The 20,367-nt window shown below is 38.9% G+C and overlaps 1 protein-coding gene across 1 annotated transcript in view; it reads left to right on the plus strand.

The window, feature by feature from the left end:
* LOC137651178 (proteasome adapter and scaffold protein ECM29) overlaps positions 1 to 20,367 on the plus strand; it is a 439,426-nt gene that overhangs the window by 361,340 nt on the left and 57,719 nt on the right. The window contains exon 24 of the mRNA XM_068384329.1: positions 14,178 to 14,378. Within this exon, the coding sequence (XP_068240430.1) occupies positions 14,178 to 14,378 (201 nt within the window). The remainder of the gene's footprint in view (positions 1 to 14,177; positions 14,379 to 20,367) is intronic.

Below are 20,367 nucleotides of genomic sequence, written 5' to 3' on the forward strand. Positions count from 1 at the left end.
TGCAATAATATCACTGCAATATCTCTGTCGGATGCTCTGACCACTTTATGTCCATTCTCATGATCAGGTGATAAGGAATGCAAACAAATCTTTGTGTCTGCCTCTTCATGGTTGTTCTTTAATCCATCCACTGTTTCGCTGTATCATACCCCGTCACCTGGAACTCATAACATTCCCCTTAGACATGTAAGAAGACTTCATGACCCCCCAAAATGTTAGCATACGAAGAGGCTTGCCATTCATTGGTGAGAAACTGAGGTATCTGCTTCTTGAAGAACTTGGACTTAGGACATCGTTTAGATTTCTTGGCACTTGTCTCTGCTCTGATCCTGTGATGATGAAGGTTCTGTTGTCAGATCCCCACCTGTTTCTTTCAGTGTCCTTTATTGAAGGTTGTGGATAGTCATCGAAGATTATGTGTATATGTTTGGCTGATGTTTTTAAATTCTGGGTAAGAATACTTTTGGCCAACCCTCCATATGCAAGGGGTAAATTTGGTAGCAAGGTATGTAAGAGGAACTACCCATCAATGATGTAAGCACTGACTACCTCTGGCTGCTGTTCGAGACATTTCATTTTACTCTCCAATATATTAAAGATGGCACTGTTATTGGTCTGCAATTACTTCTTCAGGGCTGGCCAAGGACAGAGGTACTGAGATCAATGGGTACTGGAGAATATGCTGCATGCCAAGTCTCCTCTTGGTGGAGAGTACAAGGAGACATCCCATCAGATTATATGATCCTTTAAACATTGCAACGTGTGTTCTATGTCTGACGATTGCTTGAACAGCCATCTACAAAGATTTTCATCTTTTCCTCCTTTATGGAACTTTCACACTTATTTGGACCACTCATGCAGGCCAGGATAAATTCTTTGTATCTGACTTTTGCCTTGCTTTGGTATATTGAGGAGGCTTTCACAGATTTAATTATTGATACCTTTTCCTAAGGAAATATTTTACGATACCTCTGAAGCTCCCCGGCTTTCAAATGGATTGTTCGTTATCTAAGATTTGTTTGATGATTTTCTGAAGATCCTCATTTTCACGTTGAAGTTGTCTTGGCCGAAGTTCTGTAGTGACATCATCTTTGCTAATCAATCCTGTAATCTCTTGCATCTGACTAATAGACGATGCCCGGGTAGCTTTTATTACCATCTATCTGAGGCGAGTGGAGTAATCATTAGTGAAATAGGATATTCCTGTCAGTCGAGATGCAGCGTCGGCATTGACAGTTTGTTCCAGTGTCAAATCTACTGGAATTCTGCTGAAATCATGTTCTGTCCTTCACACTGTGAATACAACTTGATTAAGTATCTCTATAAAGCCGGGATGAGTCTCATCAATATTCAATAAGTCCAATTTGTATTTTGTTAACCACAGGGAATAGTTGATGCAGCCTTTGGCAAAGAACAGGTCAATGATCGGTGTCAATGTGAAGATAAAGAGCTCGGTGTTATTTGTCCAGATAGCTCTTTCAAGTTTGTGAAATATGTTAATGTACTCCACACACATCATCCAGAACTCAGAATTCAGAATACTCTTTCTAACATTTCTCAAAATAATCTGTACTGATCACCAGTTCAAGCCCATGCTCTCCTGTACTGGTATTTTTTTTTTTCACAGTAGATATCAAGGTATGAAGTTTTTCTCTGTAATGACATATTTCTAGAAAGGCCTTGAAATGCAGGCTTTTGAAGACACGGTCAAGTAGAGGATGGGGCCTTTTGCATCAATTGAAGTGTTTTCCTGTGAGGAACCCAATTAAAGAACCTGGTGTAAGGTCCCCAGTCTCTATTAGCCTGTCCGATCTTCTTGATTCTGCTATGAGTTTTCCATGGTCCTTGAAAAATGTCATCCTCTATTGAAAGTGCCCATCATGGTGAAAACATTGTCAAATGTTCGAGATTCTGTAGCCTGGATTTGCACGGCTGGTCTTGCTGCTACAAAGTCATATGTAACCAGTCCATACTCTTGATTGCATTCTTCAGCACACTTCTGAGTTGTTCGAAGTGACTACCAAAAAGCTGGTGATGTGTTTCTTAAGGTTTGGCATGTATCTCACTTCCTGTTTTGGTAGCTGATCCTTGTAGAAGATGGTATTGAAGCCAACCCAAATGGGAAGAACATCAGTTTCAAATGTGAGGCTCATCGTCCACACTAGGTCTAGATGTCTTGCAGTGATTGCAGCATCTGGTAGGGTGAAAATGGATGTGCGTTTATGAGTAAAGGTAGCTATTTTAGGGACACCAAAATACAGGACAAGAGATGTGTGTGATGAGAGTAAGAGACCTCTTCTTAACCACTTTCTTTTCTCTTGGTGTTTCCTTTGTAACTAGTGTTGGTGTTTCATTACTCTATTGACTGGTTGGACAATCTCCTGGCAAATTTTGATATATGAGTAAAATTCCCATTGTATTATGCAGTGTATTGCTCCCGCACAACGTCTGTGTCATCTCATTAAAATTATCAAATGCGAATCCCATTAGAGCTTTTGCCAAAGTGTCCTTAGTGCAAGCTTTTCTCCTCACTTGGATGACTCAAGCAGTTGATGTTTCGAGTTCCTCCAAGTATGAATAGCTGAGACAATGCCCAAACCAATTCAGAACTTCAACAAGCTTCTTGCTACATGTGATAGATCCTATAGCTATACCTAGAGTTACATGTTTTACTGGTTTTGCATGCCCTCTTTGAACAACAAACATTGCATCCTGACTTTGTGAATCAATATGACGTTTAATTTGTTTTCCACATTGGTCAGATATGTTGCCCGTGTACAGAACATTGAAAAAGTTCATCACGTGCTGGGGTACAATTTTGTCCCTCTCTGATATCATTCAGTGTTGGATTATGTGGAACATTTTTTGTAGCATTTAACAGCTGCTTTTCCAATATTACAGCTGCTTGGTTGAGTAGTCGTTCCTCAGACTTTGTGTAGTCATAAGCCATGAATACGGAATCGTCAGCAATTACAGAGTTATAAAGAATACTACCTAATTTCTTACCTACTGTACTCTGGACCTTGATTTTGAACCCAAACTAATTTTTTAGGGTTTGCAAGAAACTTTGCATAGGAGACTCATCAGCAGATGAACTCAAGTCCAAATACCGATCATACACAGATGTCAACAGTTCTGTACGTTTGTCAACAATTACAAACTTCTCGACATATTCATGGGTATTTCTAACAGCAATTATAGTCTTTTTCTGTGGAATGTCATCTTTTTTCTGTTCAGTACTTGAAGTTCTGTTAGCTGCAAGTAAGAATGCACTCTTGCATGAATGATGATACTTAGCTTCTTTTTCCACCAGGTCTACACCAACACCTTTCAAAAGGATATCTGTATCCTGAAGTAGTTCAGCAGCCTCTTGAATCCTCTGTCCTGCTTCTAATGTGTCACATGATCCTAAAAGTTCCATAGTGCCACCTTTTTTCTTTCTCTTTTGATTATATAAATGACAAGTGATGAAGAATTCTAGATGATAAGTGTTCAGCATCATCATCTACCCTTGCATTGGAATGTAAATTCACCAAATTCCTGTCACTAGTGTCAGATGGTTTATCTCCAGGAGCTAATTTTGTAGATGTAAAAACAGCTGTGAATTTCTGGTAGAAGGATAAATGATAACCATCATTCTCATCTCGGCTCTCAAGCAAGCTGACAACCAAGACATAAACCGATTTCTGATATTTGGGTTTTGCACGCATCTTCTCAGCTATGGCTTGCATAGTAATCCAGTTCTCCTCATAGAAAGGTAAAACATCACAATGTTTCATCTCTGAGGGCTTTCCAGCATGAAGAATACAATGCTTGTCACGCCTTTAGCCAGGAACAGCGTTGTTGGCAGGATCAGATGACTCCTAAATATCTTAAATAAAAATGGCTATCTTATAAGCTAGAACACGTTATATATACAGTAGCTACATTATTAAATAATTTTCATGTGAAAATAAACAGCTCAAAAATGAAATTTTAATTCAATTTCATGTAATATTCCAGCACTGTGTAAAACACACCCAGCTCTCAATTTGGAGGCACTTGATAAAAGATCATTAAGTTTTGAAATAACCCATAAACTCAAAAAAAAAAAAAAAAAAAAAAACTTAATCACAATGTATTACAAAATTTATGTTCTATTACTGTGCCCAAGGCAATAATATAAACCTTCCAATTAAGACCCTTCTTAGCTGGCTAACTTCCATACAAAGCAAAGTTGCCACTATACTGGTATTATGTAACTTAACTTTTTATGATCACGAGTCCTTGAAAAGAAAAGGCATAATTAGTTCTATCATTCTAAAATTGTATCACTTATATATTCAGTGAAACAACAGTAGTGATAAGATAAACAGAAGAGCTCACAATAGAGTGGTATGGCACATTTGGAGATTACATGAGTAAATATATATGCCTAAAGAAAGTGAATATAGACCTTTTCAATGTGCTAATAATAACACCCTCTTTAGGCTGTTCTTAAATGAATTTTGCCCCAAATTTGACTTAATAGCCGGTGATCCTTTATCAGAAAGTCCTAAAGGACATTTCTACAAAGTTTTGTTAATGTATGTAAGACGTGTTTTAAATGCGCAAAAAAAAAAAAAAAAAAAAAAATAGCGACCTCTTCAGGTCGTTCTTAAATGGGTTTTGCGCCAAATTTGAAACTTGAGAATTACTGATCCTTCACCAGGAAGCACTAAGGTATATTTCCACAAACTTTCATTGATGTACTGAAATTGGAATTTAAATAAGATAGTAGAAGGGCGCTACTTAAATGCGTTTTACACCAATTGTGCCTTATAAGAAAGGCACATCTGTAATCACAGTGCCAAAACAAAACTTTTATCACAGGTGTGATTAATTTACTCCAAAATGTAATTTAAACCTGGTTGGGGGGCATGGCAGTTCAAGCTTCACCCCCTACTCAACGTTGTTCAACTTAAAAATGACCAATTGGAGGTCGCCATAAAACTAGCTGATGATTTTAGCTAACAAACCTTATGTACTTGAGATTTAATACAAATCTCTGTGAGCTCCTGGATTACTAGCATAATAAAGGCAGGTGGACGAGTCCTTAGCAAGCATGTGCAGCAGCCCCCATATCATATTGTAAACAAACAGAGAAATCAGCTGATAGAGTTCAACCTGTGATACTGGAAGATGAAGTGAAAGAAATTACAGAGGAAAACATTGAAAGTGCTGAATTATCTCCTTTTCAAATATTGCATAACCTTATTGTTGAGAATACCTTAATTATTGGTGTAAGGTAAGTTTGGAAGTTTCTTAACCCTCGTAAGCTATGAAAGTAGCTACTTCCATGACTCTTTGGATCCCTAATTCAGAAAAAGGCTAGCAATTCCTGTTACCATTTAGTCCCTAAGTCTTCTATAATGTAGAAGTCAGCAGAACTTGTATAAGACTCCTCAGTTGTATAATATTGCCTTAGATTTCAATTTAATGTCCAGTCTTGACCCCATCATTGGTCCTGAAATGAAAATCTTGAGTAGTCTTGACCCCATCATTGGTCCTGAAATTAAAATATTGAGAATCACTTTACTTAGCTGATTCTATAAGTGTTTATTGACTTTTAACTGTCACCACTGCTGGGATTTTGCAGAATTATGGTTCCTAACTACCCTATGACCAAAAATGATATTGATAATTTGAATTTTGGTCACAATAGATAAAAAAGGATTAGAAAAAAACTTATAATAGGATTGAATGTAGGTACATGATTTGAGTAGGGCCTATACTGTACTTTACTCAAGAATTTTAATAGCTGCTCATGGGCATATCAAGTTGGTTTTTACTATACATTATTTTGAATAATTATGGTTTGGTGATGAAGTTTGCTAGGTTCTGGGTCCCATAGTGGCTGAAGGGCCATGGTCTAATTTCGAGTTTAGAAATTTCTAACTCTCTTATCTCCAAGTATGCAGGGTTTTGATTTATAATTGATTTGATATCAATCAAAGTATCAATTAGATCAAGAGTTATCATTTAGACAAGCTACAGTGTGATATATTAAATATACTCATTAAACAATTGGGAGTCCTTTATTTCAACATTGTTTTGGGATGATTTGATAAAAGTAAGCTAGACCAGGTTGATAAATATTAACCATTGTATATTGCTTTTAATCAAATTTATCCTATGTCTTTTATTCGCTTGCTTCTCACTTCCTGTAGATTGTGGGAGTCAGCAGTATGAATATTAGGACAGATTCATAGACATACAATAAACAGAATTTTGATAATAAAGTTTCTTGTTACCATATGCACCTGATGTTCTCATGCATAGGCCACCCTTCTCCCCACTGCCTTGTGTTGTCAAGAAGATAGGAATAATTTTGACTTATGAAACTGAGGAAGCAAAGAGAATGTGCCTGTTACTACTTATGCTAAAATGCTCCTTCCTTTGTCAAAGGGCATGATTATTGAGGGGATGAAATTAGGAAATTGTAAAATTTTACTGGTAAAGGTGATTGAATGGAGTAATGTAAACATCTGGTAAGCATAGAGATGAGAAATTTTATTGTTCAAATTCTGTTGTCTCCACATCCTCTTTTTTTTTTCTTGGAGGAAAGTCAGTGATATTACAGAGAAGGATTTCTTTGCTCTTTGTGAGCTTTAAAGTTTTTATGTACAAGACTGAAATATTAGAGTAAAAGATCTTAATTATTTTGTAAATAAGGTGTCTGGGTCTTTCCTAAGATACTTCGAGTTAAGGGCTTAGTGACAAGGTTACACAGAGATATAGATTTAAGTAAGAGGAAAGACAAAAGGTTCAAATTCACAAACTGATAATTCAGGTACATCTCTTTATTTGTTGACAATTTTCTTTGGATTTTTAGCAATGGCTAAATAGTGTCTAATTGGTTTTCGCAATGCATCCTTTATTTGAAATTTACTGTTAAATATGAGTAATATGGTGTAAATATGAATTTACTGTTAATTTATTTACTTGAACATAGTTTTAAGTTATACCTTTTATTTTTCTTAATTCAGAAGTTCAAGGTTTCAATTATTTTATAAAGATTTGGTTTTGAAATCTGAATAGTGAAATAGAGTTAGAATTCAATCTGGAAAATAGAATGATTATGAGTTTACTTGCACCTCACAGATGCTGAAGCCTTGGTGAGGATGGAGGGCTTAGGGATTAGCAACTGGGCTCTAATGAACAGTGGGAACTACTTTCCCACTGGACCTCAGTGCCCAACTGTTGATCCAACTAAATCAGTCAGCACTTTCTCTTTTCCTTTTGGTTATTTCTTTCTTTCTCCTATCTCTTCCTTTTGGGCTTCAACTTGTTGATGACTTTGGCTTTTTTTTATTATACTTTGGCTTTTTTTATTATACTTTGGCTGCTTCTTTGGATTTGGCACAGTGTGGGATGGATGGCATTCCATCTCAACCTGTGCCAATTTGGATGCCATCGCCCTCTGGCAGACCCCATTGGGTGCAGACCAAGTCAGTTGAGTCGGGCTCCAGTGATCCAGTTATAAGTCACCCATATTTGCATGTAATGGGTGACGCCAGGCATTGGATTCGCCGGTGGGAGGGGCTAACCACCCCCACTGACCAGTGTACGCCACCCTTAAGAGAAGCAGCCCCTCTCTAATAGAGGATTGGTCTCCGCTGAAGCCTCTTCTCGTGTTGGGCCACATGGGATAGGAGGACTGACATCCTCCGATAAGATGTGGATAACCCGGCTTGCTCTTTCAAAGGAAAACCAACCCCCTCTGTTGACGACCTGAAAAATACAAACATGGACCTCGGTACAGACAACTCCAACTCGGGTTCTAATATTGTAACATTAGAGCCTTACTCATGTCTTATGGAGAATGATAAGAAAACACTAGAGAAGAAGAGAGAGTGAGAAATGATGACAGTACAGAAAAATATAGAAAAGTAGAAGTATTACCGGGTCACTATGAAGTAGTGAATTATGAGAAATATTTTATTTTGGAATTTGAAAGTGCAAGACATGAATGTGTAAATGTTTTTAGATCTAACAGGGAAATGGTTGCTATATGTGGAGGGCAGCCAAAAATTCTTCCCCAGGGAAATGGAAGTCTCTTGATAGAGACACTATCCCCAATACAAGGTGAAAGATTGAAAACACTCACAACATTGGATGGTCTTGGTGTCAAATGCGTTTCGCACCCCACTTTCAACCAGAGTAAGGGTGTGATATATGCTCCGGAATTGGTGGACATAGAGGAAAAAGAAATTGAGGATGAACTGAGTAGTCAAGGAGTAGTAAAAGTAGTCAGAATGAGAAAGAGAGTTGGAGTACAACGTATTCCTCTTGCTACTTTGATTATAACATTTGATCAATGTTATAAAAGCTGGATGGCTATCTTTGAAGGTGAAACCATATATCCCTTCACCATTGCGATGTTATCATTGCCAAATGTATGGCCATTTAACCCAGAAATGCAAGGAAAAATTAAACAATAATCCAGCTGTTTGTGCCAACTGTGGAAAAAAATAGTCATGGAGTATGCATTGAAAATCCATTAATCCAGCTGTTTGTGCCAACTGTGGAAAAAATAGTCATGGAGTATGCATTGAAAATCCATATTGCATACATTGTGGGGAAGCACACCCAGCTACATCTAAAAGCTGTGTTAATTTCATTTTTGTAAAAGAAATTCAGGCCTTTAGGACCATGGAAAGGGTTACTTTTAAAGAGGCTTGTAAAAGAGCTCTTGAAAAACAGATAAGACCAGGGCAACTTTTTTCAAGGGTTCTGAAGAAAAACTTGCCAAAGCACACGGACGAAAATTATACTCCCACTTCTAAGGTAAAGAAACATATGAAAGTAGTTGAAGAGGTTGAAAGTCCCATTGAAAATCTATATCCAGAAATTGTAGAAAAATCAAAACAGATACCTAAAGATCTAAAGTTATTCAGAAGCATCCTACTCCAATTCTGAATAATAGTACAAACCTCTCTCAGGCCATGTCCTTGCCTGATCTGATGGAGGTTCCACTTCAAACAAATTTACCTGGTGAACCTGTAGTGGGGAAGGTACAAAAACATTACAGCTCACAACCTTTTAATCGAAAAAGAGAGAAACCTCCATCTCTCTCGCCTCCTACCACAAGAAACATTAAAGTCACGACTTCAAATAAATATGACGTCTTGTCTGCTGATGTTTCTGATCAAATGGAAGGTAAATTGAATAAATCAGAAATTCAAGTTGAGGTCCACCATCCTCCTCAACAATTAGATCAAAAGGACACAAAGAAAAAGACGAACACAAAACCCAATATATCAAGATCCTCTCTAGAGATACCACCGGGAAATATTGTTAAATCAAATACTGCCAGTGGGAAGGCTTCATCCTAGGTGTCTTCCAAAAAGTAAACGATAGTTTTTTCCTCCATTCTGCAATGGAATTGCCAGGGTTTAAGGGCAAAATGTGAAGAACTTAAGCTCCTCATACGTGAGCACTCCCCTATAACTGTATGTCTATAGGAGAGCAAGCTCGATGCTAACACTCCTTGTCCTCAAGAGTATATTAGCTATAGGACACCATATAATTAACAAGCTGGGAGCCATGGGGGAAGTCTCATGTACTTTCGTCGAGATGTTCCCCAAATATCTGTGTCTATCTGTATCCCCCTGCAGGCAGTGGTTGTACAGATTGATATAGGGAGAAAATACACAATCTGTTTTCTTTATTGCCTCCAAATGATAACATCTCATATGATGATATAGTAGAGGTGATTAAACAGCTCCCACAACCTTTTCTTTTACTATGAGATGTTAATAGTAGACATCCTTTAGGGGGTGGTGTTTTGGCAAACGCAAGGGGTAATATTATGTCATCAATTTTGGAGAATGAAGATGTAGGACTCCTTAATACAGGAGAGCCCACACACTTTCATGTTCAGACAGGTACCTTGTCCTGCATTGACCTATCAGGTGCCAGCTCTAACGGTCTTGGTTTCAATTGGAGAACATTAGATGATTGGCATACTAGTGATCATGTACCAATAGTTATAAACACCAACAATGGTCCACCTTTACAGAGATCGCCACGATGGAATCTTGATAAGGCGGACTGGGATTGATTTCGGGAGCTAAGTGAAATTGAAGGAAATGCAGAAAAGTTTGAAAGTGTTGATGATGCCATAGACTTATTTAATGGAACTCTTCACACAGCAGGAGTCAATTTCGTTCCTAAAACAACAGGGATATTCAAATGACGACCAGTCCCCTGGTGGTCAGCAAAACTAACTGCCCTGCACAGAGCCACAAGAAAGTCTTTAACCCGATTGTGCAGGCGCCATACTGAGGAGAATTTAGTCATATACAAGAAATGTAGAGCACAGTTCTGTCATGCCATGAAAGAGGCTAGGTGCCAGTCTTGGGTGTCATTTGTTTCCTCCATCAACAGTAGAACACCAACATCATCTGTTGAGGAAAGTGAAAAAGATAGTAGGCAAATTCACCCCAAACCCACCACCAGTGTTAAGGGTAAATGATCAGTATATGACTGGAGCAACCAAAGTTAGCAATGCACTGGCTGATCATTTTTTGAATGTATCATGCAAGTGTGAAGCAGCTCCTGGTCACCAGTATAGGAGCAATGAAGAAAAGGTTTTAAATTTCGCAAAAAGAAAGGAAGAGTCATATAATTATCCATTTACTGAAAGAGAATTTGATTCTGCACTTGCTACATGTAACAATACAGCCCCTGGACCCGATGGAATTCCATATGCAATGATTAGACACGTACCTTTTAATACAGTTATCTATTTTAAGCATCAATAGAATATGGCATGATCATAGTTACCCAAGTGTTTGGAAACTAGCCATTATTTTAGCCTTTTTAAAACCCGGTAAGGACAAGTTTTTAGCAGCAAATTATAGGCCAATTGCATTGACATCTTGTTTATGTAAAACCATGGAGAAGATGGTCAATGTAAGACTGATATGGTACCTTGAAAAGAAGGGTATTTTATCACCCACTCAATGTGGATTCAGAAAAATGTACTCAACGACTGATGTGTTGATACAACTTTAGTCCTCTATTTGGGAAGCGTTTGCTTCCAAACAGCACCATGTGACAGTCTTTTTTACCTTGAAAAGGCATATGATACCACATGGAGATATGGTATACTTGAAAGAATTAATGAGTTTGTATTAAAAGGAGAGCTACCACTATTTATTCAGTCATTTCTTTCACATAGAGTTTTTCAAGGGAGAGTTGGGGAAACTCTATCAGAGAGTAAATGCCAGGAAGAAGGAGTTCCTCAGGGTAGTGTGCTGAGTGTAACCCTTTTTGCACTAGCAATTAATGGGATATCCTCAGTCATTACCCGGGATGTTCTCGCAACATTATTTGTGGATAATCTCTCAATATCATTTACTGGAGCTAGAATGGCAATGGTTGAGAGAAATATACAACTATCAATTCACAAAATTATCCAGTGGGTTGATATGAATGGATTTAAGTTCTTGACAAGTAAAACTACAATTGTCCATTTCTGTCGTATCCGGGGAGTCCATCCAGACTTGGATATATACATCAAAGGTCAACGGATCCCATGTACAAGTGAAGCTAAATTTTGAGGGTTGATATTTGATTGTAGGCTTACATGGGTTCCTCACTTAGAAGCGTTAAAAGCTAAATGTCTTGAGGCTCTGAATCTTTTAAAAGTATTGTCTCGTACATCATGGGGGCCAGACCGCAATACTATTATAAAATTATACAAGGCCTTGATTTTTTTCCAAAATTAGTTATGGATGTGAAATATACTCCCCAGCCAGCCCAAGCCGGTTAAAAATATTAGATTCTATACATCATGCTGGTATTAGATTGTCCACAAGAGCGTTTAGAACCTCACCTATCTCAAGTCTCCTTGTTGATGCTGGGGAGTTGTCTCTAGACCTGTACCAAATGTCTTCTATTATTCGGTATTGGTTTAGATTGCAAAGACTCCCTAATTCTTTAGCCTTTCAGACTGCAAGCCTTGTAAGGCACTCAACATGAGTTGCACCCAAAATCTCCTCAACCTTATGGCTCTTTTGGTGAAACAATTATTAAACAGTCTTGATATAATTAGAATTAAGGTGCTTCCATTCAAGGTATCATCAACGCCTCCATGGAAATTACATGACATATCTTTTTGTAAATACTTTATTGGAGTTAAGAAGAATATGACTGACTTAGAATCCAGGTCTCTTTTTATGGAACATGTTGCAGAACATAGGGAATTGACTTTTGTATATGCTGATGGCTCCAAATCTGATGCTGGCGTTGGATTTGGAGTACATAGTAATGATTTTAATTGTAGAGGTGCACTTCCTCTAACAGCTTCCATATTTACTGCCAAAATGTTTGGCATACTAACCGCTATTGAGAAAATAGCTTTGGAAAAGGAGGGTAATTTTACAATTTTTAGTGATGCAAGGAGTGTTCTTCAAGCTTTAGAAGTTTTCAATTCTAGTAACCCTTTAGTTTTAAAGATTTTAGAATGGCTTTTTATTATTGGACGGAGAGGTATTACGGTTTGATTTTGTTGGGTTCCAGCACATGTAGGTGTGTCTGGGAATGAGAAGGCAGATTTACTGGCGAAGAATGCGGCATCCGAGTTGCTACCAAGAAGGTATCCCATTCTGTGTTATGATTTCCTACCTTACATCAAGAAATTGGTTTGTAATAAATGGCAACAGCACTGAGATAGTCTAGATAGCATTTAAATGAGGGAAGTAACAACTGTCATATCACCTTGGAGGTATAACAGGATGCCCTGAAAATGGAAGACGAATCTTTGTCGTCTCCGTATCGGTCACCCTTGGTTGACATACGAGATTCTGCTGAAGGGCCAACACCAACCGTATTGCGACGACCGTTTAGTACCTTTAACAGTGAGGCATTTGTTGACCAAATGCCATAATTATAATAACTTAAGAAACAGATATCTGTTTGAGGCTCGAGATGAGGATGGCAGGTTCATCCTTGTCAAGATTCTTGGACATGATGTGTCCTACTATGCGAGCGGCATTTTTAGATTTATTTCAGAAGCAGGTCTTCTGAAAACTATTTAACTTCTATAATGACATTCAACTTTTATGGTTTTAATTGAATATTCTTTTAATTTTTATATAAAATAAATTGTATCGGCATCAATGACCTTAGATGTCAGGATGCCAGAAAACCTTAAATCAATCAATCAATCAATGAGTTTACTTGCAGTTTTGATTGGTTACCTTTTTAATGAGTCAAGTGGTTGATAAAATTTATTAATATATATTGTTACTTTTCTATCTCTTTCCTTCACTAACCCACCTCAGTCAGGGTGTGTGAGTCAGCAATATTGATGTTAAGGGAATGTCATGGAAATAAACAGAACTTTAATTATAAAATTTATTGTTTCTATGTTGACCTGATGTTCATATTCATGCCCCCTCCTTCCTTCTGGCTAGTGATGTCAAGAAACTAATTATCTAGTTTTGACATGGTGACTGAAAGGTAAAAGGAATTGTGATGTATCATCACCTAGTTGGTTTCCATTGGCTCCCAGATGAATTGATGGCTTCCAGAAGGTAAGGCATTTTGTGAGAAAATAAAATGGGAAATGTTCATTTTGGAATAGGCATTGATATTTGAATGGCTTTGAAAGAGAAACAATATGATAGGTTTTATCATAAAAAATTCTGTTGTAAGTATGATTTCTATATGGTAAACTGCAGTCAACTTGCCACCCAATACTGTAGTAAACCTTAAACTGGCAGTAAGTTGGCAAGGGAAGATTTGCCAAAGCACAGTAAACAGTAAATCTTTCAACATGCAAATCTTCTGTCATCAATTTAGTGCTATTTTGAAGTTTCCTATGTGGTAGTGAATCAATTGCACATGCACAACATTTAACTTTTGCAGGAATCCCTTATTATCTAACCCCACAAATGCTAAAGTCTGACTACTTTGGTAATACTAAACTCATTTGATGCTATTTCTTAATTTTCTGTTATTTCTGATAGTCCTGGAGATTTTCCGATTATCATCATCTTGAAGGCCATTTAAACTCCCTCAGTTAATATTAATTCTCCTTATACAAGAGGTTTAAAAACAATTCAATCATTCCAGTATATTTATTTTAGCATTTTTTTTTTTACATAATTTATACAAATTATAGTAACCAATCTTTTTATTTTCAGATAAATATAGTGAACGTGTGGTGCAAATGTTGAACAGCAGTGTATCTCGTGTTCCTCGAAAAACTCAGCTTAGTATAGTTGAAGCACTAAAGCACTTTTGGAGTCGACATTTCTTGTTAATGGAACTTCCTGCCTCTTTGGGTAATGCTCTTTTTGACCCACTGTTACATCATTCCTGCCGGATATTCAATTACTGCTTAGGTAAGTGTCAGCTGAAGAATCTTATGGTTTATTAAATTATCCTTTGAATTAAATTTTTCTTTATTGATATTTACAAAAACAGGTAACCTTGGAATGCTTCTGTTTGCAAAAACTATATATGTACAGTAACATTTTTCAAAGATATCTGTTTTGATTTTCATTACATTACCCACTCACTTTGTAGACTCATTTTACATCTATTCCCTCTTCCTTTCTTTCATGATGTTCAACCTCTTGACTTCTTCTTGTTTGACACTGCTACAATCTTTATGCCATTTATTAGGGATTCATACTTTTGGCATAGCTGAAATAGCCAAAAGACTTTTTAACGAGGTGGACTGCTCACACACACACACACACCTGTGTTGTCTAGTCACTTTTTACGTTTAGGCTCGGTGAGAGTAGACGTCCGTCTGTCTCTCCTCCCCAACTGTTTTTCTAGCCTTTGACTTTTTCTTTATTCTATGCTTCTGAGAGCTTTGCAGTTTCTGCAGTACTCTCAGTTTCTGCTCCTTTGTTCTGACGCTATTGTGTAGGAACAAGGGCAGGGGAAGACTGAATATCTTCTGGGGGGGAAATAGAGATCATTCCTGCCCATCATTTGTGTAACCCCTTCGGGGGAACCCAGAGAACAAGCTTCGGCTTCATTCTCAGGCATCACTCGATGTCAGCCTTCAATTTTGAGATATAGCTTATTGAAAGGAAGCAGAGGGTGCTATCCAGAAGTCTGCCTCAGGTGTTAGAATTTTCCCTTCCGTGGGGAAAGTCCCTCCACCAGCCACTGTTCAGCAATCTTCTCTTTTGGGGGAGGATTGCCGATAGCAGCAGTAGGGTTGATCATTTTATCCCGTCCGCAGAGGAGACTTCCTTCACCTGGTTGGTCTTCCCTTTGTGGAATTCCTGAGGATGGAATTGGATTCGTCCATTCCTGGCCTCCGTTGGGTAACCTTTTTGGGGGGAACCTAGAGAACAAGCTCCGGCTTCATTCTTTGGCACCACGCGATGTCACCCTTCAATTTGAGCTAAAACTTGTTGAAGGGAAGCAGAGAATGCTGCCTGGAAGTTTGCCCTTTAGGTGTTGGAATTTTGCCTTCTGTGGGAAAATCCCTCCACCAGCCTCTGTTAGGCAATCTTCCTGCTTGCAGGGAGAATTGCCGACAGCGACAACAGGAGTTGGTTGTTTTTCCTGACTGCGGGAATGACTTCCTTCACCTGTTTTGTCTCCCCTTTTGGGGTATTCCTCCAGCAGGAATTAGGTTCGTCCATTCTTGCCCTTTGTAGACAATTCCTTGGTGAAGGGGGGAACCCAGAAACAAGTTTCGGCCATGTTTCACAGGTAGCGCTCCATGCTGACCTTCAACTTGAATAATGCTTGTTGATGGGAAGCAGAGAGCGCTGCCTGGACGTTCGCCTCCAGGTATTGGAATTTTTCCTTCCGAGGGAAACTCGCTCCTCTAGCCACTGTTTGTCAATTTTCGTGCTTGCGGGGAGGATTGCCAACAGCGGCAGCAGAAGTTTATTGTTTTTCTCCTCTCCATAGAAGAGACTTCCTTCAACTGCCCGGTCTCCCCTTCAGGGGATTCCTCCAGTGGGACTTGGACTCATCCATTACTGTCCATCACGCTGACATCCTTCGAATAATCCCTTTGGTGGGAATTCGGAGAACAAGCTTCGGTTTCATTCTCAGGCAAGATGTCAACCTTCAATTTGAGCTAGTGGCTGTTGAAAGGATGGAGAGAGTGCTGCCTGGGGATTCACCTCCAGGTGATGGAACTTTCCATTCCGAGGGAGAGTCCCTACACCAGCCAATGATCAGCAGTCTCCTCATTGTGTGGGAAGTGCCAACAGGGGCAACAGATGTTGATCGCCTTTCCCGTCCACGGAAGAGTCTTCCTTCACCTGTTTAGTCTCTCCTTCAGGGGATTCCGCCAGCAGGAATTGGATTCACCCGTTCCCCACTCTTCCTCTTAGAAAGGAGCTGTTCACCAGCTCATGATCGTCGCTTTCCAGGCACGTTCACCAGCCCCAGCTCACCGTTCTCCAGCTCGTCATTCGCTGATCGCAGTTTGCCGTTGGCCATTTGCCAATCTCCGTTCTCCAGATCACCGATTGCCAGCTTGCCAATCACCAGCTTGCCACTTGTCCACTCATCGATCTCCACTTGCCTGCTCACCATTTGGCTGATCGCCGAACACCACCCACCGATTGCCATTTGCCAGCTCACCGCTCGCCGATCGACGTTTACAAGCTTGCTGTGTGACAGCTCACTGCTCACCAGCTTGCAGATCACCAGCTTGCCTATCTCCAGCTACATGTTGCACCAGCTCACCGTTTGTCAGTCGCCGATCACCAGCTCGTTGTTCACCAATTGCCAACTTTCCCCAGTTCGCTGATCGCTGTTCGGTAGCTCGCAGAACACCAGTTTGCCGTTCATTAGCTAGCCGTTCACCAGATCATCGTTCATCAGCTCGCCGATCACTAGATCATCAGTTAACAGCTCATCGTTCGCCGATCGACGTTTGCCAGGCCATTGTTCGCCAGCTTGCCATTCACAAGCTCTTACCGTTTGTCAGCTCGCCGTACACCAGCTCGGCACTCGCTTGCTTGCCATTTGCTGGCTTTTGATCGTCACTAAGCTGCTCAGGATTGTTACTTGTCAGCTTTACTCTAGGTTGCTTTTAGAACCAGCAACCACTTCCAGCACCTAACTGGTTTTTCTCTGGATATTTTGCCTTCCGGGGTAAAGTCGCTTCCGGGATGATCTGCTCTGACTGAGACCCTCGCTTCATTGAAGCTTTGGCTTCTCATAAGTCTTTCTTACTTTTCAGAGAGTACTCACATCTAGATGACATGAATTATCTTCCCACCTCTCTCTTGGATTTACACTACTTTGACAGCCCTACAAAAACACTACATTGAATTTTATAAGAAGCTAAAACCACAGTGAAATACAGTCAAATACATTTGGATCATTCAATATACCTAACCTAACTGTTAATACCTGTAAATGAAGTAGTCATTAGAACATAATGCAATGATAAATGGAAAAAAGTACAATACTGTACATATACGAAATATACATACAGTACAATGCAATACAATTCTGGTAGACGAGAATGACCATGAATGGGAGGTAAATCAGTTGTTGTTTGCGGATGATACTGTACTGGTTGCAGACGAGGAAGAGAAGCTTGGCCAATTAGTGACAGAATTTGGAAGGGTGTGCGAGAGAAGGAAGTTGAGAGTTAATGTAGGTAAGAGTAAGGTTATGAGATGTACGAGAAGGGAAGGTGGTGCGAGGTTGAATGTCATGGTGAATGGAGAGTTACTTGAGGAGGTGGATCAGTTTAAGTACTTGGGGTCTGTTGTTGCAGCAAATGGTGGAGTGGAAGCAGATGTACGTCAGAGAGTGAATGAAAGATGCAAAGTGTTGGGGGCAGTTAAGGGAGTAGTAAAAAATAGAGGGTTGGGCATGAATGTAAAGAGAGTTCTGTATGAGAAAGGGATTGTACCAACTGTGATATATGGATCGAAGTTGTGGGGAATAAAAGTGTTGTAGAGACAGAAATTTAATGTGTTTGAGATGAAGTTGTGGGGAATAAGAGTGTTGGAGAGACAGAAATTGAATGTGTTTGAGATGAAGTGTCTAAGGAGTATGGCTGGAGTATCTCGAGTAGATAGGGTTAGGAACGAAGTAGTGAGCGTGAGAACGGGTGTAAGAAATGAGTTAGCAGCTAGAGTAGATATGAATGTGTTGAGGTGGTTTAGCCATGTTGAGAGAATGGAAAACGGCTGTCTGCTAAAGAAGGTGATGAATGCAAGAGTTGATGGGAGAAGTACAAGAGGAAGGCCAAGGTTTGGGTGAATGGATGGAGTGAGGAAAGCTCTGGGTGATAGGAGGATAGATGTGAGAGAGGCAAGAGAGCGTGCTAGAAATGGGAATGAATGGCGAGCGATTGTGACGCAGTCCCGGTAGGCCCTGCTGCTTCCTCCGTTGCCTTGGATGACCGCGGAGGTAGCAGCAGTAGGGTATTCAGCGTTATAAATCTTCATCTGTGGTGGATAAAGGGGGAGGGTGGGCTGTGGCACCCTAGCAGTACCAGCCGAATTCGGTTGAGTCTCTTGACAGGCTGGGAGGAATGTAGAGAGGATGTCCCCTTTTTTGTTTCATTTGTTTGATGTTGGCTACCCCCCAAAATTGTGGGAATTGCCTTGGTATATGTATGTATGTACAATACTGTACATATACGAAATATAAAGTACCGTATGTACTATACTACTATTATAGTTACCTTTAATATAGATACATTTTCTAACATGCATTAACAACCAGTTTTCTTTAACCTGCGCATATTTTTGACAGTAATTATTTTACTGTAATACAATTGATATTCATTGGTGATACATCAAGCTGCATGTTTTTTTCACACTCATATGTTTAAGCTATTTAATTGTAATAGAAGCAATATTCATTGATGTTAATATGTAGGTGAACTTAGTTTGTAGAAGGAGTAAACATTAATTGTTCAGTAAATAGTTTTCTTAACTGTAATTTATTTACCAAAATGAAATGAAAATATATCGCTTATGTTTTGATAAGCGTAGTTGCATTGTGCGTATGTACATTCAATACAGTACAGTACTGTTCATTATATTTTTTAATTTAAAAATGTACTTATTGATAAAGAAATAATTATAAAGAAATAATCATGACATTAAAAGGAAAAAATATGTTACAATCGGTTATTTATTTACCGGAATGAAAGGAAAATGTATCACTAATGTGCATTCGTACAAATGATACAGTTCTGTTTATTGTTTTTTATTTAGAAATGTATTAATTGATGTAAAGTTAATTGTAAATAAATAATCGTGGCATTCAAAGAAAGAAATGTGTTACGATCTGTTATTCATTGACCAAAATGAAAGAAAAATATATTGCTGATATGTTTGATATGTGTAGTAGCATTGTGCATTAGTACACACAACACAGTTCTGTTCATTGTGTTATTTTAATTTAAAAATTTTCTCATTAATATAAAATTAATTGTAAATAAATAATTATCACAGAAAAAGGAAAAATTTTGCTACAATCTGTTATTCATTTACCGAAATGAAAGAAATATATCACAAATGCATTGATAATGAGTAGTATTATTGTGTGTATGTATATACACACAATACAGTACTGTTCATTGTGGTTTTTTAACTTAAACATGTACTTATTGATAAAAAATAGGAGACCAGGATCTTTTAAAATTATTCTCGGTGCTTGGCGAATCTTGTTTTGTTTCGTGAATATTTTTCTGTATTATGAGCAGTAAAAATGCTCACATCTTGTCTCTTTGTCATGAATTTTTCGTGTACAGAAACTTTTGTATCGAGAGGCATCACTGAACCTTACAAGCCGACTCTGCATGGATACGACCTGCGCTAGTTGATCAGGTGCTGACAGTGAATTGCATGTTGGACACGGTTGTGGAGGCAGATTCCTTGAATCTGCATCTCCTCCTGCATTGGGAGACATAACCTTATGCGTTTATTCCTTCTTTCATTTCATCGGTCCTAGGGGATTGAATTTAGTGCTGTCTAACGTAACAGCTATAGCAACTTCGTTGTTAAGAACTTACATATTTATCGGAGGACCCAGTCAACCCTTGGATGGGTGACCTCCTGAGAACACCTTAGGTTGTCGACACCTTGCGTACTCCCTGTCTCCGTCGGCCTATAAGCTCTTGGAGCTTTGTGTGAAGATCTTTAGATTCCATCCTCAGAATCCTTACCCACGAGACATATGTGCCCAACTCTTCACTGGACTCAATCTTGTTCGTCAACTCGGACAGTGACACTCTTCCGTAGCCGGAGCTCTCTCTTCGGCCTGGCTTGTTCGACAGGTATAACTTCCTCTCTCATGCTCGAGTGATGTTTATTGGTACGAGCTCAAAGCACTCGGCTCTTTTTCGCCAAGGACAGATAGTCCACATCCAAG

The sequence above is a fragment of the Palaemon carinicauda genome, chromosome 1 (genome assembly GCF_036898095.1).
Source record: "Palaemon carinicauda isolate YSFRI2023 chromosome 1, ASM3689809v2, whole genome shotgun sequence".
Taxonomy (NCBI): Eukaryota; Metazoa; Arthropoda; class Malacostraca; order Decapoda; family Palaemonidae; genus Palaemon; species Palaemon carinicauda.